The sequence below is a fragment of the Haemorhous mexicanus genome, chromosome 7 (assembly GCF_027477595.1).
Source record: "Haemorhous mexicanus isolate bHaeMex1 chromosome 7, bHaeMex1.pri, whole genome shotgun sequence".
Classification (NCBI taxonomy): Eukaryota; Metazoa; Chordata; class Aves; order Passeriformes; family Fringillidae; genus Haemorhous; species Haemorhous mexicanus.
The window spans coordinates 16,914,797-16,942,788 of record NC_082347.1 but is presented as its reverse complement, the minus strand read 5'-3'; the positions used below and the strand labels follow the sequence as shown (position 1 = coordinate 16,942,788).

At 38.3% G+C, this 27,992-nt stretch overlaps 1 protein-coding gene across 1 annotated transcript in view; it reads left to right on the top strand.

The window, feature by feature from the left end:
• The window catches only part of NRG3 (neuregulin 3), a 337,591-nt gene that overhangs the window by 262,287 nt on the left and 47,312 nt on the right, over nucleotides 1-27,992 (top strand). The window contains exon 4 of the mRNA XM_059851236.1: nucleotides 11,091-11,117. Coding sequence (XP_059707219.1) covers nucleotides 11,091-11,117 — 27 coding nt within the window. The remainder of the gene's footprint in view (nucleotides 1-11,090; nucleotides 11,118-27,992) is intronic.

The window sequence follows — 27,992 nt, the reverse complement described above, 5'->3', positions numbered from 1 at the left end:
GTAGCAGTATTTCATGTTTTTCTTCTGAAATGCTGATATATTATCTATTTCTCTTGTAATTTGAAAGCATTTTCTTCTTTCTGGGCCCCATACACCTTTGGTTTTCTGACTTGCTAAGAAAATAAGACATTTCAATACAGTATCCTGTGTTTCTGCTAGAAATAGCTTGTGAAGATTCCAGTGAAGATTTTATTGGAATTTAGATGTGAGAGGCGATAATTATTACTTTGTGACCAAATACGTGTGATTTCTCAGGGTCTGACGTTTTAAGGGGCAAATCCTATTTCATGTGGGTAGCACATTATCCAAAGACTTTACAAGTTGAAGATGATGGAGTGTTGACTCATTTTTCCTCTTATACAGACCTTGGTTCAAAATTCATTTACCTCTCATGAAAAAGTGATTTCCATACCCCTGGCTCTACTGATGATAAGGAAAAGAAAAAAACCCCAATTGTTTTCTGTATTTGTATTTACTTTGTGGTGATAAAAATGCCTTGGGCAGCACAGGGACATGCAGTTGATGTGTTTTAGCCGTGCCTGGGGATTTCCCTGCCCTCTGAGGTGTGTGTGCACCCGTGGCTGCCCTGGGTCAGTTCTCACAGAGCACTGGGTGCCTGCTCTGCTGCCTCAGCCATTTGCAGAGCTTAAGAGTTGCTCAAAGTGTGAAGGAAGGTGCAGAGATGGAGCCAGGCATGGAAGAGGAGAGTTCTTCTTTCACATGAATGATTTGTAAAGGTTGAATAGCCCTAACAGGAGTTAAAAGTTGTGACTTCAGCTCACAGCTTTGTTCTGAGCAAAGTCCTACTGATTTGAAACAAACCATAAAAAAATAAAAATCCACAAATCTAAGCAGGTTATAACATTATTTTATTTTATTTCCGTTTTCTAGACTATCCTACAAAACTAATTTGCTTGCTGATACATCTCGTTTGTTGTAGTGGAAAAGAATACAGACCTTTCTTTTGCCCTGCTTTTGTTTGTCAAAATAATTTATGCCCTAGTAGTCAGGTCTTACAAGGGAAACATTGTATTCCTCAATACTGTTAAGATCTAATTCAGATCTTAAAGTAAGGTAAACCTTACTCTGTCTCAAACCTGGAAGGGAAAAGATCTTTGATGAGGGAGTGTTCTCTGATGAGGGAGTGTTCTCTGGGATTTATTGGGAGCTATTAAATACTTTGAGGCACCTTAAAGTTTGTGGAATGGAGATGAAACGAGAAGAAAGGAGACAAGTGTGCTTTGATCACATGAAGGTCAGGTTTTACTGAGGTATCTCACTGGAGACAGGCCATAGTAGCTCTTTCCTAACTTGCAGATTCATCTAAGCCACTTTGCCTAGATTTAAACAGTAGTTTGTGTTTATGAAGGTGGTTGAATGAATTTCCCCCCTTTTTGCTCCTTTTTTGTCCCGTGCTGGTCTGTGTGGGGTGCTGCAGTATTGGTGAGCTGGCCTGGGTGTCACTGCCAGTGCTGCAGGCATCAGCACAAGGCACCATCCTGGTGGTTCTGGCTTGCATCTGATCTGTGCACAGGCAATTCATTTGTCTGAATGGCTCTGAGAGAGCAGTCACACTCCATGAGTTTAATATTTCTGTATATGGGGCCCTTTGGCACCATTCTCACATTATATTCCTAACAATTAATTGCAGTGCATCCCCATATACAAACCAGGGCAAACAGCAGCTTTCATTTGGCCTCTCACTGTAGGTGATCCTGGGTTGTGTGCACACCATACACTTTTGTTCCAATATGTTTTTTTTTATTGCTGGTGATAGCTGCTAATGATTCTTTTTATCACAGCCCTGTCTGCTTTAAGTCTCATGGATGAGTCATATTGTTCATCCCCAACATTAACAATTTCAGACCACCTTTGTTATGGGTATTTATAGTAGTTAATGTTCTAATGTAGTCATGGTAGTAAAGGATTTGAACCCTTAACAGTGTTCAAACACATAAGCAGTTAAGTAATTTTCCCATTGCTTCCTACATATCTGAAGTCATAAATTCACGGCTTGCATCTAAAATTACTCAAGATGCCCAGACTCTGAGGAAAACAATTTCTTGCCATTCATTTTTGCTGTTAGTTGGTCGTTCACATTATTAGCTAAACACCTCTAAGCAGAATGTATTTCCATAAGCAAGGCAGGATAGGCGTGGCAAAAAGCCATGATTGCATTTGCATGACTGCATGGTATGGGACATTATTTATTACACTCTCTGTGGGGTCATAAACACACATTGGTCTGATGCTGTCAGGATATGTGTGCCAACACCTATGGTCAAATAGAAGTGGCACCATTTGAATTGTTACAGCTCCAGGTAAGAGAGTCGTTTCCTTGGTGCCTTGATGCTCAGCTCTGTAGCTTTCACATCTCAAAAAATATCTCAGTATCTTACTTTAAAAGTCTGTCATTTCTGACACAGTGCTCTGTGCACTGCAGAGCTTTGTCCAAGTCACAGTGCTTCCCCATCAGGCCTGCCTTGGTATTGATTAGCTTGAACAAATCATCCTCAGATGTCAAGAAAACATTTTAGCTTAGAGGAAAACAGAGCTCTTCTGTTCCCATCTTCTGATTGGGGTTTGATGTCATAAACAAGCTGACAATTGCCAGTGTATTTCGATTAGGACTGCTCATACAGTGCACCAGCCTCAAAGGGCTCAGTTTGGCAAAGGCACCTGGTAGGTGACTTGAGAGAGACTCAAATTTGAGTTCTGAAGCAGTCTGTCCTTCAAGGAGACTTTTTATGAATCTGAGAACACTCTATGGCAAAATACTCACCTGATGTGTCTGTTTACTCACCAGCTTTAAATAAAGTATTTCCATGGAATCACAAAATGTCTTGATAGAAATTTTTCAGTTAGCAAAAAGAAACTAAAAGAAGTAATTTCTCTAGCACTTATGCATACCTGAACTTATTTCTCAGTAATGTTTAATACCACGTGGAGCACAAATATAGAGCAAGCTGTGCTCTGTGTGTGCATGGCTTGCACGCTGTGCTGACAAGCAAATGTGCAGCAACTTTTCAAAAGAAATCACAATGCTATAGTTGAGTTATAAAATTATTAGAGGGGCTTAGCATTGAAAAAAGGAGAGATGTGCCCAGGTCAGTTCCCTGCTATACATTTTGTAGTCATGGGAGAATTGCACAGTAATGGGAGTATTTTTGTGAACTGTCATTCTGTGTTTCCTCCCTTGAATCATAACAGATGTTGGACAAAGGCTGTGTTTTCTGATGAAGTTTACTGAATAGTCTTTAAGGCTTTCAAGTATGTATCCCTGTGAAATTAAAAGGAATAACAAATAGAAGTGATTCTGCTCTTCTTCTTAACCAAATAGGACAGATCTGCATAGCTGAGAACAAACTCTTTCAAATCAAACCCTTTTAAGCCCCCCACACTTGTGGGTTGCTTATCTGCAGCTGGATCTGAGGCATAAAGGCACTTCCATGCCTGGTTTCCTCCAGAAAGGACTGTTAATTTGGAAGAGCGTTGGAGGTCTTGGTGTTAAACTTGTGATGGTTCAGGAGGGTGAGTTGAGAGACTCCTGACATGCAAAAGTACTTCCTCATAAGACAGTAAATTTGATAAAAAATTGATAAAATTATGATGAAAACTTTATGCTCTAGTATTGTCTTCTGAGCCTGTAGCACAGAACTGCTGGAAATGAGGCTCAGTGATGCAGCAGCTTAGACCATGTGTGAAAAACATGCACAGAGTAATTGGAGTAAGCTTAAGTAATTCTCTTTTCTTATCCTAATTTATTTAAAATGAAGCAACATAAGAAACTGTACAGCAAATATTGTTGTTATTGTTGAAATTGGATTCCTGAAGAAAAGTAGATTCCCAAATCAACCTACACAAAAATCAGCATCTTTCCAAAAGGTCTGAGTCCTACATCTCTTAGTCTCTCGAATTCTTTGCTGCAAATCTCAGACCAGCTATCTAGGCAGCAAAGTATGGATATCAATAAATATGTCAACTTCTTTGTCATTGGAGATGTACAGTGCACAGCTTCTGAAACCTTCAGTTAATATTGTTAAATCTTGCTGTAAATACCTGCACTCTGCTTCTGCCTCTTTGTTTTTTGACTGCAGTGGAACTAAATTACTTGAAACATCAGGGAATAAGGCTGTGGGTTTCCTGGTTGTTTTGTTGAGGTTTTTTTGTTTGTTTTTTTTTTTTCACAAAATTATGTACATTCCTTATCCTGAAGTTGAAGAAAATAATTAGTTTTAAGAACTTGACAAAAAACCTAGGAAATTTTCTATGCCTTTAGAGAGCAGTAAACAGGATTGCATCTGAAACATTTTCTTGTAGTAGGCAAGTGAAGGACAGCTTAATGATCTGTGGAAGGAATAAAGTAACATTTAGCATGAAAAATGTTTATTAAATGTCATATGTTCATAAGATGAGGGAGCTATTAGCAATTCATTTAATGTTTCTGTGAGGCTGGATATATTTTACAGACCTATATTACCAAATACCCATTTGGAAATAATAGTGTGAAAATCCCTATAGTAATTTCTAAGAAACTCATAGGCTTATCCCACTTTAACAGAAATTTTGTGTCACTTCTTTAACCAGAACAGGATTTTTTCACCTAGAGAATACTGCAGTCAAGTGAAAAATTTTACACCTATGACAAGATAATTAATCTAATTCATACACATGGTTCTAAAAACTTTCCTGATCGCATGTTTTGGAAGTAATGAATGTGCTTTTGGGTTTTGACAGTAAATATGATTCCACTTCCCTCTCCTATTTAGCTTTGGGAGACCTTGTCGCAGCACAGCTGGGAAAGAACCATTTTTGCCAATGTAGAGGTTGGCATTTCCAAAGGACTCTGCACCACCAGTCAGAATTGCTACTGAAATTCAGTGGAAGTGCTTAATGACTGAGAACTTTTAAAGCTCAACCTAGATGAGTGCATTTAAACCCATTTTCCAGCATTCCTGCAGGTAAAGGCAGGGCTATCTGCAGCAGCAGCGTGATGCCACTGTGCAGACCTGGAGCAGGCTTGAGAGCTGGACCAGGATTTCAGGCAGGACAAATCTGGGCTCTGCAGGAACCCTTGTGTTAATGAAATGACACGGATGGATAGAAGAATATATTTCTCCATAGCCCAGTTCTCCCAGTGGTTCCTCAGCTGTGACAGTGCTGCAATCACCTGCCAGGCAGTTGAGGCTGTGGGACAAATGCAGTCATTGTCATATCTGCTGTGGAAGCCCAGGAAAAGAATTCAGAATTGTGTAAGTAGGTCACATAGCTACATCAGTGTTTTGCTTTTGTGTGGTCCTTAGCACAATCAGAAAACCTGGTGTGTGGGGTTGGTCTTTTAGATGGGAATGTAAAATGGATGTGGTGTGTGGAGCCATGAAAGGCAGGGGTGTGAAAGAAACTTTACAGGAGATATGAGAGGCTTTGGTAACATAAAAACAAAATTACAGTTTTTGCAATTACAGTGCTAACACGGGTTTGCTGATCTGTCCAAACTGCATAGTATCAGAGAAACCTTGATTTTTCTGGGAGTATTTATCAGACTCATTGGCTATAGTAGCTTATGCTGATGCCAGCAATCAAGTAACCAGACTGTAATGTGTGATGTTTACTGCAGGGCCGCCGAGCCGGGGGAGGTTGAACTGACAGCGATCACACAGGTTTATCATTTCCCACATATATTTAGAGCAAACCTCATAAATAATCTTGTCACCATCAGCTATGAGGTCTATCAGGCAGCTTCATTTACATTTGACACTTTTCATAGAAACAGTATTACATTTTTAGCAAATACAGGAAGAGAGCATCTCCCAGTTGTCTGAGTGGAGACAAAGTGTTTGTGTGGACATCCTGTTTACTTGCTGGTACTCTGGGATGAGTTAAGGTCCTTCTATGTGTTGAACACTTGTGTTGATTTTTGAATGCTAAGAAAATCAGTAAAAATATGTCTCAATATAGCAGCAGCATTTAATATCTACCTGCTTCCTCATCTCATTGCTGAAAATAAGGGTTATTCAGGGAGAAATAAAACTGCTGTATTTGTCTGACACCTGATAATAAAAATTTTGGCCTGAATCTGATAAAACTCTTAAATACATTCTGCAGGTGCTTAATAAGCTTAAAAATATAATATCAATAGGCTACTCACTGATTTGAAATTAGGCATGTTTATTTCTTCTGCTGAATTTATAGCTATAGTAGTAAAAACTAATCAGTACTGATTTACAGCGTTGTGAATATCAGTACAGATTGCTTATGTTGCTTGGTGAGACGAAGTCCTTTCCATTAATATCCAACATAGTGCCTCAAAGAGAAGTTACTTATTTTATTAGCTGCAGAGATAATTTAAGATCTTAAAAATTAATTGAAAAGAGACAAGCTTAATCCTCTGAGGCTGCAGGCTGCAGGTGAGGTAAATAGTTGGAGTTTCCAAGTAATCTTGAACCTGAACATGGGAGGATTGCTATTATTTATTTGCAGAGGCTTAAAACAGTCTTTCCACTCATGCAATGAAAATCACAGCCACAGGCTTTAGTCATTCAAAGGAAAAGAAAATCAATAGTTTATTCCATTATTCAGTACTGTTATAATTTGTATAACAAGAGGTTTTGATGGATGTTTTTAAAGTTTTCCTTGGTTATGGAATTGATAGTGGGTGAGGGGATCCTATGGACCCCTCCTAGGCTATGTTATAAATCTTTCCACAGCCATGAAAATACTCACAGCAAGCCTGGGATTTTTTCTCTTTTTTTAAATTTTTTTTTTCTTTACAAATAAATGGATAAAGTAATTAACCTTTACATTTCATCCTAAGTATTTACTTCTGTACGTTGAGGACTTCAAGGACTTTACTGCATCTATGCAAATTGGGAGTGTAAATGTTCTTTTGTTGTTTACACTGAGAATCTGGTAGATTGTGAAATTTCTTTTATAGATTTATTGCCTTCTTTCTAAGTTGTTAGCATTTCTTTAACTGTGATTTATAATTTCATCAAAAACAGACCAAGTATCTTGTAAGGGATGTATGGATGTATGATTTTCATTATTGTGTCTAAACATAGATGAAGCAAATTACCAAAATATTCTGTATACTTACTATTACACCAGTTAAAGTGTAGTGAATAGCCTACCTGTTGCCAGGGAAATTTTTCACCTGGAAGAATTTTAGTAGTCCTGTTTATCAGAGAGGGTAAAAGGAAGGTCCAGGTATTAGCTGATTCAAGATCATTCTCAGGATTTAGTTTGATCCATTTTTAAATGTCTCAGAGATGGAAGTTTCTGCCATGTGTTTCAGTGGAGATATTTTAAAAATGAGTAGTTGAATTAATTTGATTTTATGACTCTGATTCTCCTGAACACCTTCAATCAGTTTTCCTACCCCACCAAACATTTTGAAGAGTACTTTTGTGTAAATTAATTACAGAAACTAATTATTAGAATTTCTCTGAAGCAAACAGCAAAATCAAATGTTGCGCTCTTTAATAACTGAGGTTTTAAAATACGTTATTACATGCTCTTGCTTTTTCTTTTTGATATTAAAAAAAAGCCCAACAAAACAACCAAACTCTGAGAGCATTGGTCAGTTTGCCCATGAGGAGAGAATAGAGAGGCAATGAACCCTTCCTACTGAATAGACAAATCCCTTGTCCCATTACTCTGTGTGCTCACATGCCAAATGAAGCACCAAAAATAATATGCTTCAAAGAAACCCTATAGTTTCATATATATATAATGTATATCAGTGACTGATTATGGGTTTTGCTTCATTAGATATACAAATAGGCTGATGACCATGAGCTGCCAAACATCATAAAGCACAATGGATAAGAGAGCAGCAGTTTATCTTAAGGCAGTGTCCTAATCTAGCTGCTTTATGAATGGAAGGATTTTCCTTTATTTCAGACCAAGTTTTATTGGTCTGATATTAAAAGTAAAATTTAGTTTTGTTCCTTCCAGACAGATAATCTGTTCAGAGTACTTGAGCTCTCCCAAGGCAGCTCCCAGCATATTATCATGTTGCATTTTGTGGTCAAGACAATAATCTACCAAGGACAATTTAACAACTCTTAGGAGTTTATTTGAAACTATAAATTTCATTTGCAGAGGAAAATACTTTGCTGTTGCTCTGATTTCCTAAAGGTGTCTTTATGCCAAAGTCAGCTTGTCCTTAGAAAAGGTTAAAATGTCTGTAGAGGTTTATAATGGGTACTTTCATGTCCATGATTTTTCAGTTAGATTTACATGATGAGTTTATATTTCTGTTCATAGTGATAATATGACTAAGAAAAAAGCTGCAGCAAACCACAATCCAGACACAAGGCAGTATGCTGTTTTGTGGAGCACTAATAAATCAATCCATTAGTGACTGCAAATTTATTTTCTCTTGTCCTCGTTATCAAGTATTCACAGGTGTGTTTGTATTTAGACAGCCTAAATTAAAAGGGCTTTAATACTAGCAACACATTACCATAGTGCCAGGACCATAAGGCACAGTATTTTTCCCTCATCAACATGAAAATGGAGAAATACTGATAAAATAAAAAATAAAAGCTAATAATCTTCCTATCTGAAAAATATATTAGTTTCTAAGAACATAGCAATACCAGAAAGAAAGAAGAAACTACAATAACAAAAGTAAAATACAGTCACATTATTTGGTTAATGACCCCATCTTGTGGAGCAGCACCCACGCTTCAGCACATTTATAGCTCTCATATGCATTTTTTTTTACCAGAGTCCATTTCTTGACAGTGAATTACTTGGCATTGCACTTGCTGTGTCCAGGGAAGTGCTCTGCAGGCCGTTCATCATTTGTGCACCAGGGCTGTACAGCAGTAGAACAGTTCTTTGTCACACCATGAATTGCCAGGGTCAATACTTCACATTTTAGTGTTTGGTTCAGTCTCAGGTCACCACCACAGCTCACATCCCCCACCAGCCCTGCTGGGTATTTCCTGCTGCTGTGTGTCTCTCACACAGACCTGCTGGGAGAGTTTTGTGCTGTTGTTAAGAGGGGACAAAGTCATCTCCAAAGCTGGAGCTTGCAGAGTTGATGATTTGCAGCACAGCAGTGCAAGTGAGAGCCTTCACTGGGCTGGTGCCTGGTCACCAAGGGGCAGTGATGGTCCTAACCAGTGCCAGCATGTGCTCATCTGCCAAAGTTACCATTTCCTTGCTTTCTGTTCCCAAAGAGCTGCTCACAGAGCTTTTTGAACTACTACTTGATTGGCAGCTTGAATATTTTATTGTAAAGGTTTATCCCACTGGACATCCTTTTATTGTAACCTGGGGAAATCAGCTTTGTCAGCAATACATGTTATGCTGGCTGCTGAAGTTGTATGCACATGAGATGTGAAAAATAAATCACCTGACATGTTTCCAGCCTTTCCAGCTGAACATGTTTCCCATCAAGGCTCCATATATCCTTGATTCTCACCTAAGAAACTCAAATATGAACTGAAATGCCTTTTTTCATCTTTTTAAAGGAAAGGTATTTTTTGTATCTACTTTTTGAGAAAGTGGTTTTTAACTATGTTGGTGAACTCAAAGGGAGAATTGTAGGTTGCAAATGGAAAACAAGTAGAGAAGTTGTATAGCCAAGTTAGGAAAGAAGATTTTTTTCAGCTGTTCTACATAGACTTAAGAATATACTATATAGTCTTCCTCCATGTGTCAATGTCTTTAGTTCCTTGGAGACTGGGTTATGGTGCTTTGATCTCTGCTATCGTGTTTTAAAGTAAAGAATTTTCAACTGCATTCTGATCTGATTTACAGAAGGATGCAAAGGTGTGAATTGCATGTAGATAATGTTTGGCAATTTCACAGGAACAGAAGATTAGATTGGGGAAAAAGCTATAAATCTCTGTAAATATAAAATGTTTGATGCACTTTTGATGCTTTTATAAAAATCACATTCTTATAAAAATTTACATTCCTGTCAAATGTATTAGGGATGTTTGTACATGATATTTGTATGTGAGTGCAAGAATACAGATCATCATGTGGAATACATATATGCATGGTTTTGAGTTATGTGTTTTCAAAAGGAAAGATTCATTTGTCACTAAACTTGTGTAATGTGCCTTCCCTAACACCATGCTAACAAGGTATTTATGCCATATACCATCATCTTGTGTTCTTTGCATTTGAAGTGCATGAAAATAAAACGTGGAGTTTATCAGCTGTTCCATAGATTTGTATGCTAAGTGAACAGAGCAAGCTGATGCTCAGTGTCTTCTCTGGGTGGATTGAAAGGGTGCAAAAGGTGAAGTATTCCCAGCATTTTCAACAGAAACCCAAATATTCCATTGATGTTGTCACAGGTACCAGAGTTGGCAATAAAATGAAGTGTTTAAAATAACTGTTTAAAATGAAGTGTTTAAATAACTTTTAGCTTTGCTGTGTAGTTCTTAGAGGACTCGAGTTCGTTATGTGAAAAAAGAGCCCTGAAATGTTTAGAAGTCTACCTGGTAATTCAGTCAATACTCTAAAAGCATTAAGATTTTTGCTTCACTTTGAGATGTCTTGAAATTATTGCATCCTGTCTGTGTGATGGCCAAGTTGGGAACGTGGCTTCCCTTTCCTGTAGTCAGATTTTGTTGTGCAGCAGAGCCCAGGGAGGAGTCACGCTGGGTGCAAGTGTGGCTGCTGTGCTGAGGTGAGAGCTGCCAAACTCAGTGGAAGCCTTCCATTCATCTCTTCAGGTTTTGGTCTCTGTTGGAGAAAATGAAAGAAAACCTTGTTTAACTACGGACAGTCATTAGCAGGTTGAGAGAGGAGTTTGAGGAAGATGGGAAAATGAAATCCCTTTAGGTAGCTGCCTTGAACATAAAGTCAAATATAAAGGCATTAATTTCCTACCCCAAATGCACATCCCTTTATGTGACAGCTGAGTGCCCTAAATTCCACCTTAGGAGTGCCTTTGAGGGGTCAGAGTTGTGCCTTTGTTTTGGACCTGTACCCACACAGTGGGTCCTGAGCCCGCCCTGTTCTGCAGCACTGCCATATCAAGATTAATTTATATTTTACTCCGTTTCTAACATTTCTGTTTCTTTTCTCTTTTTTTCTTTTACATGCTTTCATGAGTATAGCAGACCATTTAGGAATTGAATTCATGGGTAAGTTTTAACTTATCTTCTTTTCAATTGCTCAGATTTATCTTGTTTCCTTAGTCCAAAGAACATGGAAGTTAATCGGGGAGACTCCCATGACCTCCACCACTGGGTTTTGGATTGGGGTCATTTTATACTTGCCAATTGCATTTGAAATTATATGAAGGTTTAATTTTTTCTCTTGTCCACTGCTATGGATCTTAAAACCTACATAATGATGTTTTAGTATTTCATTGGTATTTAATGAAACATAACATAAAGGTTATGTGACCATATAATATTGAGGAATAGTATTTTATATGTGATTTTAGGGTAGAGTTGCTAACTTTTTCATGTAGAGGAAAGTAAATTTTAAATCAGATTTTTTTCTTTTGTTAAGAATTTGTTGGTAATTGCAATATTAATAAGGTTTAATAAGAAATATCATATTAAAGATAACTCAAATCAGAGAAATAATTTTAAGAAAAGAGTCAAAGATCCATCATTCTGTGAAAAAAGTAAAATTGGTTAGGAAAAAAGCTAAAAATTGAGTGAATAATTTCTCCTTACAATTTTGGAAAGGAAGATAACATCCTGTTGGCTCAGCTGCAGCTCTGTGATGTATTCATAGCCTCATGGAATGACAGGCTTAACAGATCACCTCTCAGCTGGTGATCTTCAGACTTGAGCAAGCTGAGATCCATCTTTAACAGAGTTAGTCCTTTGTGTAAGAACAGCTTGCATAAACCATTAAATAGGAATGAAAACACTGTAATAAAAAGCATGCAATTTCATATTGAAGTCACAAAACAGTTGCTTTTAATATGCACTTTCCCTATGCTAAGTTTTACTTGATTTTTTTAGATTTTATAATGAAGAGCCTTATAACCTGTCGATTTTAAGTTCCAACGTGGGAATTTTTTTGACTGCTTAAGTATAAATTGCCAAGAACCCAATCAGGTGATGAATATTAACTGCAGGGCAGGCTGCAGGAGCAAGAGGAGAGCCAGCAGCTTCAGGGATTTTGTCCTACTGCTTTTGGTTTTGTGCCAGTCCTAGGGCACTGTTCTCTCTAGGGAACTGGTTCATGAGGCCCAGAAGTTTTGTGTTTCACTTCACCTTATGTGAGGCTTGTAAAGTGCTTGTGGAATCAATGCAGTGTCTTCAAAGACTTAGTGGACAAGCACAGCTGGGGAATGGTTACTTGAAAGGCTCTGCATATATCCTGCCTTTCCTGCTTAACTTAAATTGTGAGCAGCAGTATGGAGGCATACAAGTTGAAGGATAAGCAAATATAAAAGAGGATAAGGAGTAGAGGTATATGGGATGCTTTGAGTGAACCTTTCTATAAGAAGCAGGAAAGTGTAACCCAAGAGCCAAAGCTGCGTTATTTCAATTTTATTTTGAGACTTTCAGTTTCCTTTCTTTTTTTTAAGACATCTCTTTAAGGCATGAACTAAAGCCAATCTCTGAAATCTTGGCTCAGAGTACTCCTCTCATATGAGTAGCTCTCAGATTTAATATTGGAGCAGATCCTGATGGCATAAAAATTAATGAAATCTTGTGTCTCAACCCTGAAAATATTATGGCAGCAGCCTAAAATGAGGCTTGAAGTTGTTTTCTCTGGGCTAGAAAAAAGCAAGTTCTGGAATCATATACAGAAGTGAAATGCTTGTGCTTCTTAAATCTTCTTCTGGTCTTCATGAAGATCTACTTAGGAAATGAAAGCATGCATGGAATCATTGCTGTACCTGTAGCAAATCCACAGCCTGCACATCCACCTGCACAGAGAGTTCAGGTGACAATATGCTCATCAAATTAGGGACACTTCTGTAAAGCCTCTATGATGAGTTTACTTCTGGACCGTAGAAAAAAATGACAATTAGTGCAAAGAGTGTTTTCTAGCTAGGAGAAAACAACACTGTAGAGACAGTGCTGAACTTTATTTGTTTTTATTTAATTCAGAGAACACTCTTGTTTTCATTGCATTTGTGGGCTCAGTTGCCTTAGAAATTCCATTTTCATCATCATCTAAAAGAAATTTTGTTTAAAAACCATGTAAACCATGTAAGTTGGATTACCAGGGCCAGCTGAATTCCTTCCACGGTAGACAAAGCTGAAACCTCATGTCAGTGGGAACATCTGTCTGCAGAGGTGTCCAAGGGGAGAGATGAAGTGTGCACTGAACCTACACACCTACCTACTTTAGTGTACACTTGCCAAGGAAGGTAGATAAGTGTAGTCATTTCTTTTCTTTTTTTTTTTTTTTTTTTTTTTTTTTTTTTTTTTTTTTTTTTGCCAGACTCTCAGGGATCAGTGAAGAGTATATGCATAGCCAGTCCTTTTACTGTCCTGTTAGGGAGCTGTGGTCTCCAGTGAATTAATTTGTGGATCCTGTTGTGAACCAGTTGGTACTGTTTCCCCCACGAGCTCCTGTGGCAGCCCGTACCAGTCCTCAGTAGAGGCAGTGTCCTGTTGCTTTTCCATTACCTGTAGAAATCTCCTTCCTGCTGGACCCTTCTCTCACAAACAGTCCTTTGGGATCAAGAATTATGCATTCAGTTTATGTACCACACTGAATTTTAGCCTTGCTGATGGTCTCACACCCCCTTTCCCGTCTGGGTCTTGTCAGGTTTGCATTCCATAGATCATTCAATATTGTGCATTCCAAAACTTGAATACCTCTTACTTTAATATTGCTGCTGATATTGATCTATCCTGTCTGGTTCTTAGTATGGAGAGCAGAGACAAAGGCAGCCGTATTGATGTGGCAAATCTGTTTTAAAATGATGCAAATGTAGTAATTAATGTATGGTTCTGATGTATTCATGTGCAGCACCACCTGAATTAAATGAAAGCCAAGTATGTGGTCAAGGGACACTGTGTCTTTAAAATTGTGGGTTGAAGTATCATCATCAGTGGTCCAGCTTTATGAAACTTCTGGTGATAAAAAAATTGTTTATACTTCCTAGTATATCAAATCAAATCAAAAAAAAAAAATAGTCTTGTGTCTGATTGTCACTTGATTCAATATCTATCTCTGATGCAATCTCCTGGACAGGCTTTGGGCAAGGTATTTTAATCTGTCTGTGCTTCAAATTCTCAGTTGCAGTAAGTTTTTTCAGGCTTTCTGAATTTAGATTCCTCAGCTCTCAGGGGGATATCTTTCAGTACCACAGAAACTATTTCTTCCTTGTAAGAGGGTGCAGGCTTGGCTGTATCCTCTCCCCTCCTTGCATGGGAGCAGAGCGGTGTGAGGAGAGCACTGGGCAGCTCACCTGGTCTGCTTTGGTGCCCTGTGTCTCACCAAGGAGGATACATGCAATTTTACTCACATTTCCTACACAAAAGTAAGGAAAAATTGTCATCATGGTCCTACAAACTGGAAACACGTGAGCAGCATTAACAATTCTGTGTCAGTGGGAAGCAGGCTGCTGGTTGGTAATGCATCTGCGAGCAAGAGAGATTGTTAAAAAAAAAAAAATCAAAAGAAGCAGCTGTTATCCTTTTATACAATGAAAAAAAACTAAGTGATGTATCATTAGCATTAGAGAGCATGGGGATACAAGTATCTACAGCTTATTATCTTTTTTTTTTTTACCCAAGTGGTTAACTGCACTTCAGGGTTGAATGGTTTACCTTTCTGGTGAAAATTTTGTTGTGGAGGGCAAATATCTGTGACAGCAAACATGGTCACTTTGGAGCAGCTGAAAGCTGTTGTGGAGACTGGCCTGGTGCATGTTCTCCCAGCTGCAGGGTGAAATCATTACCTGAGAGTCATCTGTGGATGTTCTGAGCTGCAAGCCAGTGCCTGAGACAAGGAGCTGCCTTTTCAACTCATTTCTTACACTGAGGATAAGTAGAGTTAAGGTGTGCTAAGGCATGGAACACAGAGGTGAGTATTGGAATAACCTGCCACAGCACAGGAACAAACACGACTGTTTCAGCACCTCGCCTCCACCACCTACCCTGGTGACCCAGAATGATGATCTTTTATGCTGTAACAGTAATTTATGGTGGATACAGCTGGAAATAAAATGCTCCAATAAAGTGCAACAGCCACTGCAGTTTTTGATGGAATTACAGGCATAACATGAAGTAGTCTTTATCCTTGGGCTGCTTACCAGTTAACCCAGTATCAGTGGTATAAACAATTTTGGTGTGATAATCTCAATCTTCCCATGCGTGAATTACAGAAAATATAGCAGTTGTTATATGTAGTCACTACTTTTAATTTGTTTATTCTTAAGTCTTAAACAGAAAGTTCCTTAGAACTACTCATCTCTTCTGGAAAAATCATGAGCTTTACTGGAGTCAATGGAGTATTAATGGTATATAATGCCTTGTAAGTGCTGAATCATTAAATAGCATTTAATTGAGCAGAGTAATAAAGTAACTCAAGAATGGGATCCTATTAAACTTTATATATCCCCTTGCAATGACTAAAATGTGAAATGTGTTATGTTTTCTGAAGTCTGAGCAGCTGCTAACAGTGGAGAAGTAGGTGCATGCTGCATTTTCACTGTGCCTATTCTTGCTGCCTCCTCATTGTGCTGAGATGATGTAAGACTCTGGGAATACCTGCTCCAGTTAACCAGATTGACTCAGTGACCTTGTGTCACACACTGTGACTGATGCATTTTGATTTTTACAAACTGCAGAAGTTGGTTTTGCTGATGGCCAGGATAACCAATGGTGCAACAACTTAGTATTTTTCCAGTATGCCAGAAATAAAAAGGCAAAGTTCATTAGTCCTTGCACAGCTCAAAAACCCTGATTCTTTCATCTGAAGCTCAATGTTTTGCAGTAGCAACCAGAAAATTATAATAAATCACCAGTGTGTGCATGGATGGTCCTTGCCTTTGGTTACCATTTAGAAGCTCTTATCGGTTATAAAACCCTGTAATGCTCCAGTCCTTGCTGGAAGAGAGAATGAATGAACATTCATTGAATTACATGACCAAAACTGTGTGTGTTCTAAAGGATCTATGTTTAAAAAATAAAGAAATTAAGTTCATTTTTCCCTGTATTCCTTTTTAACAGTATAAAGCAGGTAGATCTTTTGCTGATAATATGGCACACTGACTGTTTTTATGCTCCTGTTTGCACAAAATCTTATTAGAGATTCAGATCACAATCATCCCCCAGGACTATGAAACCATATCTTTCTAATAATTATATTGTTATTAATCAATAAGCATTTAAATTATTTCATCTGTACTCTGTTGGTAAATTTCTGAAGAATTAAGAAGAGCTACTCTGGTAGGCATTGGTACTTGCAATATTTTCTACCATCATCACTGCTCCTTGAATCCCTTTGTTCTTCATCCTGCTTCAAATTTTCATTACCTCCTTCTGGTTTTTATCTTTTTCAAACTCACTAAAGGCTTTGCTCTTGGGACCTCATCTTTCAGTTTGCCTTATGAAATACCTGTCCTTTTTAAGTATGCTGCAAAATAACAATAGCATCCTGAGGCACAAAATGGATTTAGACCCTCAGCACTTTCCATGGGATTCACTTAGCTGGGAAAAAGAGTCATTTATCATCTCTAGAGGAAAGAGATGTGAGCAGCAGAAGAGAGAGTTTTACAGGAGCAGCTGATGCCTGAGTGCTGTAAGAGCAATGGATGGAGCAGGGGTTCCTCGGGGGCTGCAGGAAGCTCTGCCAGTGGTTGTACCTGTTTAGGAGAACATATCTCCTAAATTAAAGTCAGCATCCATCTGGTGCATAAGTTGCAGGCTGCCTCACATCTTGGCTCAGTTTAGGGCCTATGGTTCTAGTGTAGTTGAGAGGGAAAGATTTTTACCTAAATGTTTTGTAACCCATCTAATGTTTTGTAACCATCTTGGTTTGGTGCTGCTCTCTTTACTTTTCTTGACAGGTCATTTTTCCAATTTATCTGCACTTTCTGTATTGGCAGTGAACTGGGTTGGATTAATTTGCATTATTTTTACAAGGTTTACTGTGTGGTTAACTTATGAGTGTCATTAATTGCCTTATTGTGATGCTTTATCAAAATAGTAATTCCATGAACTGTGTGGATAAAATTTTAATATATATAACTTACTCTGGTGACCTTCCCCAGCACTTGGTTTCTGCTGTTCTCTCTAACTGAACTCCTGATCATTTGTGATAAAACTTACAGAAATTTTAAAAATACAAACTGATAAAAAGGCGTAATGACAAGTTGAGAAAGCCAGAGCTGGTCTGGGTTTCTCTGTTTTGCTGGGGTTTGAGTTGGGAGGAGGAGAAAGTTGCATTAGGTGAGGTCTGTATCAGGCTGTAAAAGGGGTTGTGCATCATCTCTAATGATACTGAAGGACTGTTATTCTGTCATTCCCAAGGTTAATGTGGACTGAGTTCCACTGTGAGCTGATTGGGGGGCACTAATAAGGTCCAAGTGTTACCTGTGGGTTTAAAAATAAAAGAATTTGTGAAGCCTCAAAAATGGAAGTTGTGTACAAGCCTCCAGGTAAGTTTCCATGTACCTCCTATTGCCAGGTACAAGCTTCTTCTTCAACATGCCAGCTTCAAAATCCTTGGCACCTCAGGGAGAAGGGGCATGGGCTTCCAGGTTGGATTTCAGCTGAGGATACAGCATCTCATCTGCTCACAGAGGGGCTTTGCTGTGTCCTGTCTCTACATACACATATTATGTGTACATTCTGGTTGGGATTAGGCATGTGCCCTGGATTCCTGCACAGCTGGTGTGCCTCAGAGTTAAACACTTTTTATCATGAAATACAGGTAATTAGATGGCTTCAACACTGAGCAGACAGCTGTGTATTTAAATGTGACCTTATACCCAGTCGGTCTTGCAACGTGCATTTGGAACATGGTATTTAGGTAAATGCTGTGCTGAGCCTGAGGAATTGTGAGAGGTGACACAACGGTACGCTAATGCAATTAGATGACTTGCAGTGCTGAGGTTTGGCCTTTGTTTGGGCTCAGGTGCAGTTTAACCAGATGCAAAAATATGTAGACAGTAACTTGTACACTGCAGAAACAAGCCTAGCAGGGCAAAGGTGAGATCCACGTGTCAAAGGTGGTGCTACAGACAGCTGCCACAAGACCTGCCAGTGACACTTCATATTTCCAGTTGAGGGAGGACTGGGAGGAGGCTTCAAAGCAGTGAGTACCATCTGGCCATGTCTGTGAGAACTTGGGATCTGTTGTTTGGGATGGGGGGGATTTGTTATTAGTAGAAGGTTGCTCACTGTGTGTTGAGGTTATTTTGGCACAGGAGGAGAGGCTCCAAGCACCTGATCTGCACCATGTCTGTGCAGCCACAAGTGAATCAGTGCTGCTTTGCCCTTTTGCTGCTTGGAGGTGCTGCCTAGGTGTCAAGTCTCATTCTGTAAATGATTCAAGGATTTGGGAAGCAGAACGTAAGTACCTCCACAGATGTTCCATGGCAGTGGTGCTCTTGTAATGTATACTGTAGTTGTGTAGAAAAATCAATGGTTTTGACAGTGAACTAAATATTTTTCTGTTCTTCCTTCTGTCCTGCCTAGAATAAGTAGAGACGGTGTCCTGCCAGTAGTTGCTGGAAGCAGAGGAGAAGGGTAAGCAGTGTGGGGAAATTGGCCATGTGCTGCATAGAGCTCTAAGTTATTGTTTCATGCACTGCCTTTTCTCTTCTTTTGCAGGAGCTGTAGGATATTGGCGCGTGGAGAAGCACAGAGGTATTCCTACTCTGGCTGGCAGTTTCTAATAAAGATATTTTTATCGTAATTGAAAATTGTCTCATGATCATTTCCTGTTCCAATCAGCATTGGTTTTTCATCGTGTCAAGCATGATTCTGCTGAAAAACACTGTCCAGTGGCCCAGGGTATCTGTTGGTATTGCTTCAGACTTAACAGCCAACAATTATCTGGGACACAAGCGTGGGCAGCACAAAAGGAAGAGGGAAAAACAAATCCCGTGAGTGTGCAGGTGGTGTTCCTGTATGCTCAGTTCATAACAACTGTGGAAATAATCTCAGAGTTGCTTGTAAACTGTTACATTCAGATGACAAATGGACTTTTTTGTTTACCACTGGTGGCTTTTCTTCTTTGAATGGTTAAATAAATCACTATGAGGTATTTTCATTTACTATGGATCCAGATCCTTTTGGATCACGTTCATCTAATTTACTCACTGCATTTATATCTATTGCATCTGTCATGCTGTAATTATCACATGAATTAATACGATCTTTTTATTTTTGTGCTGAGTTAATTATGTACTATTCCATGCCTACTTTACCAAGTAAACTCTATAGTAATATAGTTTTACTCTATAGTTATTTTTTATGTTTCTTGGTAACTTTGCTTTCACATTCAAATGGAAAATTAAAAATGGAAATGCAAAAAATAACCTGGTAATGGAGGAGGACAAAATGTGACAGTATATCAGTTCTCAGCAGAATTAACTAAAACAATTTAGGGTCTTCACTGTTTGATAGTGAAATACTAAGTAGCAGGGAAGAGCCAAACATAATTAACTAGAGCAAGCAGTTTATAGAGGAGATGAAAGTCCGAGAAATAGCAGTTTATTTGCCATTGAGAGCATTACTGCTTCTATTGGTAGCTTCCTAGAGCTTGCTATTAATTGCCAGGTGTGTAAGTTGTTTCCTCATTGAAATAATGACGCCCAAAGTTCAAGGTTTTGAGTAATGCAGCACGGAGTGAAGGCAGCTGATGCATTGCCACAGGGCAGGGCTGGTGGCTGCCTGCCTAAGCCTGGCCTCCCTCGTGCTCTTCCAGCTCCTGCCAGTCCTCTGTGCCATGAGGTAAAGTTCTTCAGTGCTGTAAAGACTTGGCTATCTCAGTACAAGCCAAGGGTATTTAAAATTGATGCCTACAAAGGCTTTGGGTGTTTTCAGAGTGTTAGTTGAGTGTATATTTTGAGAATTGTAGTTGGACTTAATAAGAGTTACTTCTGTGTTGCTCTTCATTTCTGTCTAAAACATGTGGAAGTCGGTGGATATTTTGGTATCATGTATGTTATTTCTAATATAACGTACAGAACCTGAAATCAGGATCCAGTGTGTGACTAGACTGACTTACAAAGTGAGCCTGTCCTTTTTCTGATTGGCTCCAAATTGCCTAAATCTAAAAAACTAGATAAATCTCTCAACAGTAGTTACAAAATAGAGTGTGTACAAGTAATTTGGTGCAGTTGTGCAAAACCAGTAGTATCTTTGTTCTTCTCTTGAACTTCCCTTCTTCTTCTCCCTACCTTTTATCTTTTGTACCTTCCTGATTTTCTTCTTTTTTTAAATGAACTTCAGGGGACTTTCTTTTTGTGTTAGTTTCCTAAATCTACTGATCAATGAACTTACTCTGTTTAAGTGTGTTGCTGTTTACAGCAGTGACTACAAATCAGCAGTATCACAAACTGCTCTATTTAGCTTTAATGGAGAGTACAGCATGCACACACTGAAGTTTTACTCATTTGTTATCATAATGCTCTCTCCTGTACCCAGAAGTAATGCAGCATTTGAAAAATGGAAATCACAATATACACTAACTTTACCAACTCATAAAATATGAATGCTCAGAAAATGAATACAGCAGTGTTAAATACAGTTAATCAGCTTTAGAAAAACAAAACTATGTATTTATCACTATAATACGTACATGCATGGGATATTAATGAAGAATACCAGACACATCCTTTTCTGTGTTTATTCTACACTGTGCTCATTACTCTCATTCAAATAATTTAAATTTACTTTCAAGATAAGGATGATTTGCTGCTGATGAGAAAAGTCTGGATGTCTTCTGTGCCATATTTTTCTTTGAGGCTGTGAAGCAGAGTCTCTGCACTGAATATAAAGCCATTTGGGCTGGAGATTCTGGACATTACACTGGGCTGACAGAGTCGGCCTTTAAAGTTGTCGAGCTGCAAACAGTTGCACACAGTGCATTGTTAGGAAGTGTATCACAAAAATACAAGACTTTATTAAACTCAAGTTAACAACCTGCCTCAGTGACAGTGTGAGACTGTGACTTCTGCTGAATTTTGCTACCTGAAGGTTTTTTATGCTTCTGTACTTTAGGCAATGTGCTTAAGTCAAAACCAAGAAAGTGGCCTCAGTTGAGTGTTTGTTTAATGAATGATGAAGAGAAAATTACAAAGACAAGTGAATATTTTATTTGTCAGTTTTTTTTCTTGGGAATCTATCTAGCATGTTTTAAAAATTTTTCTTGCCTGATGGAGTCTCTTTTCAAGGTAAGGTGGTACCAGAGCATCTCATTCTTTCAATTAGTAGTGAATCCTGTCTTGAAATAAGATGGCTGACCATTGGTGGGAGAAGGTGAGATATATAGAAACTCTATAGAAACTCTATCAAAGAAATCAAGTCACTTTAAATTTGTTCCGTAAAGTTACTGTAAAGTAGATGTAATTGTCTTAAATTATGCTGTTTCTTTGAAGTTAAATAGATATTCATGGGTTTTTTCCAAAAAATGACTGCTTTTAAGCATATATTCTAGTCAAGTTTTTGCTCCAAAAAAACTAAGAAAAATTTAAACCTCAGGGAAAATACAGAAATTATGTTATTTATTTTTTGCTGAATGCAAGTGGTGATTTGTGAGAGCTACACTGGATGGCCAATATCTTACCTGTCAGTATTGAATCAAAGGTTCTTACTTGACTGATGCAATTGATGTGGATAGAGGACAGCTGAAAGACAATTCAAATGTATGCCTTGGCACTGATGCTGCTTTATCCAACTTTTATGTCAGGAGTTGTTTCCTCAAAGGGTGAGTAATGTCATGACATTGCCTTGTGTTTTCAAGTGATTTGTAATTTTTTCTATTCCTTGTAAGACGTGTTAGTATCCATGTGTCAGCTATTTTGGTGGTTTCATTGCCTCCACACCTTTGTGGATTGGGTTTAGCATCTGTAGGCCATGAATCAGTTTGGTAAACATCCCATTCAGTCTGCTCAGCCATGCTCAGTGAAAGTCAAACAGTCCTTGTGCAAAGAAAATTCAGCATTGCCTAAAAGCCTGCCGGTATAACTCTTACTGTGGCAAATGCCTTGTGAATTCAGAATTGAAATGTGCTCCAGACACCTTGCTGCATGTCCAGCCTGTGTTCCTGGTTCTGGTGGTGCTAGTTTAGCAAAAGTGGGACACAGTCCGTTCCCATTTGTAACTGTGACAAACGTGGTGGGGAAGCTGTTCACTTTTTAAGAAGCCCATTCTCTGCCTCCCCAGTCCCCAAACTATGCTCCATTTCCCTAAATCTTTCTTCAATTTAAATTTTTAGAGGTTTTTTTTTCTTAATAGAGCATGCTAATAAAAAGTCATGAAACTAGCAGTATACGATTCACTTGTCAGGGAATGATCTTCCCATAATACCCCCTATGATGTAACATTAATTTTTCTCCCATTCTATACTCCTCATTTTATGATGCAAGATGTGTACCATCAATCATTTAATTTGCAATTTTTGTCATCTTTATTGCTTGCTCAATCACCTTGATACCTTCACCTTACCTTTCCTTTTTTTTCTCTCAGTGTTATAAAACTGTGGATGCTCATGTTGGTAGCACAGCTGTGCTGATGAACCTGCTTGCAAAGTCTTCTGCTCTTCAAAGGAGTCTGTCTCTCCCTGTCATTACTCGTGTCATTGTTGTTAAGAACAGCTTTTTAGCTCTTTACTTCTCTGGGTGTTTTCCTTTCCTCTTCCATCATTTATCACAGCTCTTCAGCCATCTCTCACCTCCTGCTTATTTTGGTATCACCATTACTTCTGGTGTTGATGTTATCTTTTTTTTCCCTTAAAAAAGTCTGCAGTGTTAAATTTTCTGAATTATTCATAAGGCCATATATGAACACCTGCATCTATTATTCAGAACTCCTTATTTCTTATATGCTAGAGCCTAGAACCTCTTTCATAATTCAGTAATGAATGAGAGCCTTCGGTTTATTCAGAGGTTTTTTTGCCAAGCTCATGTTTATCTCCTAACTGTCTTTTAGTTAATTGTGCAGAGCCCTGCAGTGCAAGGAGCACCAGACTTGTTAGAATAATTTAGAGTATCCCTTCCCTCTTTGCTATCTCTGTCTTCATGCACTGGTCTCCCTGTGCAATATGTTTGAAGTGGTTTTTGGTCTAGAATAGATTTTTTACTAGCATACAAATCTTTTTTTCTCTAATTCTTTTCTCAAGTCTTTTATCTGTGAGTATTACTTAATTTTTTTTTTTGTTTTTTTTTCGCTTTATGCCACTTATAATGCTCCCACATGTACTTTTTTATTTATGTTTCCTGTTGTCTGTAACTTCTGTCCTCTAGAGCAGTAGTTGGTATGCCTGTGAGTTACCTTCTTACTTAAAAAGTATTTGTAAAATGGATGTCCCAGAACCCCTGCAGGATTCAGGGTGGAACCTGAAGGTCTCTAACCTGAGGCTTGAAGCAGGGTCAACTCAGGTGCCACCAGGCTGCTCAGGACTTTATCCAGATTAATCTTAAAAACCTAGGACTGCACGACTTCCCCAGGAAACCTGTTCCTGTGCTTGACTGTTCTAGTGGTAAAAGATTTTCCTTATATCTAGATAAAATGGCTCCATTTGTTATTTTTCTAGCAATACTCTGGAATCATGTATTTTCTGCTACTTGATATTTTATGATCCAGACAAATAATTGCTTATTGATACTCAATTCTCTGCTTATTTAGAATGCTGTGCTCTGGGTAGGTAAAAAAGAATTTAGTCTTAGTTTTGATTGTCCTATTTTTCTTGTCCTCTTGAAGCTATACAAGTCCTTATTTGTTTATGTCATTTTACTGCTAGAAAAAGTATGTGACATAACTCTAAACTAAACTTCCCTCTGCAGCTTTGTAATTATCCAGGGCTACAGTACAGTATTTTATCAGCTTTATGCAAAAGCAAGTTCTAAAAGTAATGAGCTGCACTCCGTTGTTTTGGCTTAGATCATCACAGCTGAAAGGCCAGGAAGTTATTCTATTCTAGACACCTTTGCTTATTTACTGTATGTTTGTGATAGCAATAATTTCTCACCTAGTGCCTGGTTTCACATTAAATTCTGTATTTAGGCAAAAATGTAAAGGAACAACTGGAAGTATTGAGATTTCTAATGGCCACAGAGATGTGCAAAACAGTTTAACAGTCTTGTTTGATACAGCTCCCATAATGCAGCTTCCTCTTCCAAGAGCCTTAGTAAAAGAGTTACAGACTTCAGAGAATGCCATCAAAATAAGGCCTGGCTTTTACTAAACAACTTAAACACGCTTTGTTCCATAAGTGCTTTTATTAACATGTACTTTTGCAATAACCTGAAGGAGGAGTATGAACATGGAAAGTGGTTAAAGAGTCAGGATTGACTCCCACCCTCAGTTTTGAAAATCTATGAAAAAGGGATTTTGATTGTTCTTATGCTGTTTTCCTTTCTAACATTGCCTATATTTAAATTGCTTTAGCTGCATTATATATTCCAAATACATGAACTCTGTGAAACTTTTAGTAACTTTAAAATAATTAAAATGCTTCTTTTGATACCATTTTTACTTTCCTCTCTCTTATCTTTGTAATAAGTAAGAGAGGAAATGCAAATACTGATACTTCTTTCCATCATCTGACTTGAATGTAAAATGACATCATAATTTTCATTAACTTTATTTTTCATTTTCTTCAGCAAATGATTATGCATTAAGTTCTTTTATTCACTAAGAAGCCTGAATGCAACTCTGTGAGATTTTTTTATTTAGCCAAACAGGAAAAAAAAAATCGCGGAAGATCTTTCAATTTTTGGAAACCAAAGGTAACCTTTTGTGCTTTTAACCACAACATTGTTTGTTAGTGCTTCTGGTATTTTTTTTCTTTTTTTTCCCCTGCAATTTGTTAGAAATGTTTGGTAAAATACCTCTGCTATCTTTGATCATACCTGACCCATTTAGTTGGGAACAGGCCAGAGAGATCTGTCAGAGGCCAGAGTTGCCCTGCAGAGCCATGACTCCACCTGATTTCCTGGAAAGGTGAGCTGGCACTAGAGCACAGGTGAGAAGAGAAACACAGTTGCAGGAGGGCGTGAATTCCCTGAAAGAGTGATGGCAAGAAGCAGAGAATCTTGACCATAATTTTGCTTTCTTAACTGGGAAGAGATCTGTGTCTTTTTGAAGAATTTGATACTGCTGTGCTCCTGGATATTAGTGTGAGATTTCTCTTGTGCAGTGTGATAAAATCTGTGGTTGCAAACGGATTTGAAACTCTTTGTATAGTTAGTGAACAAAAGTAATTTCAGATGACATAATAATTTTCATTTACAAGTTGACAGAATTGTATCTGAAATTAATATAAGTGATTAAAAAAAATGAAAACCATATTTTTGTATCCCAGGTGCCACAATAGATGCTAACTTACAGTTCTAATAATAATTCCCAAGAAATAATGTTATTGTGATTTCTTTATGCAATCCAGCATTCACATCTTTTTATCATTACATCTGTCAAAGATGTTTTACACTGTGGGGAATTGAAAGATAAATGCCAACAAATGCCTCTGGATTTTATGAAAAATTGCTAAGTGGCTAAATGTATAAATGCATTACTGTATTAGATAAAATAAATCTTAATTCATGACAGAAAATGTCAGAGGAATCAGTTCTAAAATTCAAAGTTTCATGAACAAAAATGCAACAGAAGAGTTGTAAATGGAAGATTACTGATCTCCCAGATTCCTTTTGTCTGTGTAAATACCTAAACCAGCTAACCAGTGTATAGTTTCCTCCTTTATTTCTGTAATATTTTCTAGTTTTCTGTTTTCACTAAAACATGTACACACACATTTAACTAATTTTTTTTTTCCATTTCTGTTATGCACAAACACACAACTCCTAATTTGTTCCAATCTAACTTACTGATCTAAGCATGTGTTGTGTAATGATCCATCCAGGCACATTTCTAGCAATGTATGAAATTATTGTTACTTTCCTTAAGAATGCTGTTGATATGAACCATCATGTTGTGGGTGCTCTGCTTCTTGGGGTGTTTTTTTGGGGTTTTTTTGGAACAGAAAGCAGAAAGGAACCACTTTAGGTTGTCTACTACTAGGAAGTATTACAGAGAAAAATGGTATCTTACTGTAAATTTAATCATTCTTGGTTAATAAGCTTGTTACAACTCTAAAAATCCCAAGTACCACGCAGGTAAGGAGTTATGCAGTTCATTAGTTTAATGTCACTGAATTAGAAGACCTCAGCTCCTGAGCTGGACCTGTCAAACAGCCCATTACTAGGGAAAGCAAAGTCTGTGTGAGAGAAGCACTCTGGCAGCAGTGCTCATAGTCCTCCACCTGCCTGAAGAGGCACAAGGGCTGTGCTCAGGAGCTCAGCTGAGCTCACCCACTTGCCACACACATCGGTGTCTGTTCTGCCTAGTCTGTCTTGTGTAGGGGTAAATAAACAACAAGCTGTGTCCAAAACCACAGGGGCACCTTTATGAAATAATCAAATGCTGTTTGTGTTTAGCTGCTAGTGTTTCACTGGGTGTTTTCAAGAGCATTTGTTATGAACACAATGAAGAAATAATGTGCTATTGTCCAAAATACAGTGTATGAAGTGTCTGAGCCCTTCTCTTTGCTGCTGTGCCTTTCTGCACCTACTGCTAAATTGCAGCTTTTTAGGGAGGAGACAAGTAGTGTCTGAAACACACTCATGTCTGCTGGATTGCTTCCCAGTGCTGTTTGCTCAGCATGGAGCGCCACGGATCAGGGTTGTAAAATGCTGTCAGCCCTCCTGTTGACCCGTGTTTTTGTGCCAGATCATTTAAGACAGAAGCTGAGGTAGGCAGGAAAGGTAAAGTTAAAAAAAGGGGAAAGTCCAGTGCCTCTTCAAGAAGAGAAACCTCTTCAGTTGTTGGTTAGGAGGCAGCATAATCAGCTGGAAGAGGCAGCAGTGATCCTATGGGGCACTGATTCTGTTGCTGTGTAGGAAAAGGGGTTGTTTCCTGTTGTCCTAAAAGCCAAGTCTGGGAATGATGGTTCTCATGGCAAAAGTGAAGCCAGGAGTTTTGCTGAGGAGACAAATCAGTAAGTGCTGCAGCTGAGTCAGAAAATAAGTGTTGGTCTGGGGAGGAACATCAATAAGATGTGCCTTATGGCTCGGGAGAGGAGTGAAGGTTGTTCCAGTGTGGTGAGATCTATGATGCCATGAACTACTGCTGCAAACTGCTGCTTTTGCAGACGTGAGAAATGTTTTTTCTGGCTGTTCTGTGTGTGATATGGGATGTCTGAGTCAGAGTTCATGGCTTTTTACACTGCCTAGTAAATGTACCATGGCAAAGTGTGACATTGGGATTTATTTAATTTCCCTTCTTATGCGATCCAAGTGTTCCCTGTCCATATTTTTATTGATGTTTCTATTTTCAAAAATGAACTCATATTTTTTTCCTTATTTAATTTCTGTGACATTATGACATTTTCTAATTTAGTTTAGTTAATCCAGTTTGCCCTGGTAAAACTCCTATATACCCTCATGTACTACTCATTTAACACAATCTAAGGGTATCCTTATTTTGGGGTGTTGTAAGGGATAATTGTGCTGAAAGCCTACTAGAAGGATGTATGGATTTTTAACAGACACAATTATTGTGTCATATAATTCACAGCCATAAGAGCAGTCCAGTTTTAAGGGGCAGTATAAAATTAATCACTCCTCTCCATGTCTTCCACAGAAAATAGCTGATGTTTTGTATGTTTTGGTACATGTCACACACTGCCTGCTTCAACAACAGCAGATGATGAGGCACTGACCCCAAGCTCTTATCAAAGTAAAATGTCCAAGCTGAAGTTGAATCAGAGTTGGTTTACATATGGAAAAAATATAGTATATAAAAAATGTGGCACTCTAGAAGAAGTTATCACACAGAAGATATTAGGAAGCCATTTATCTG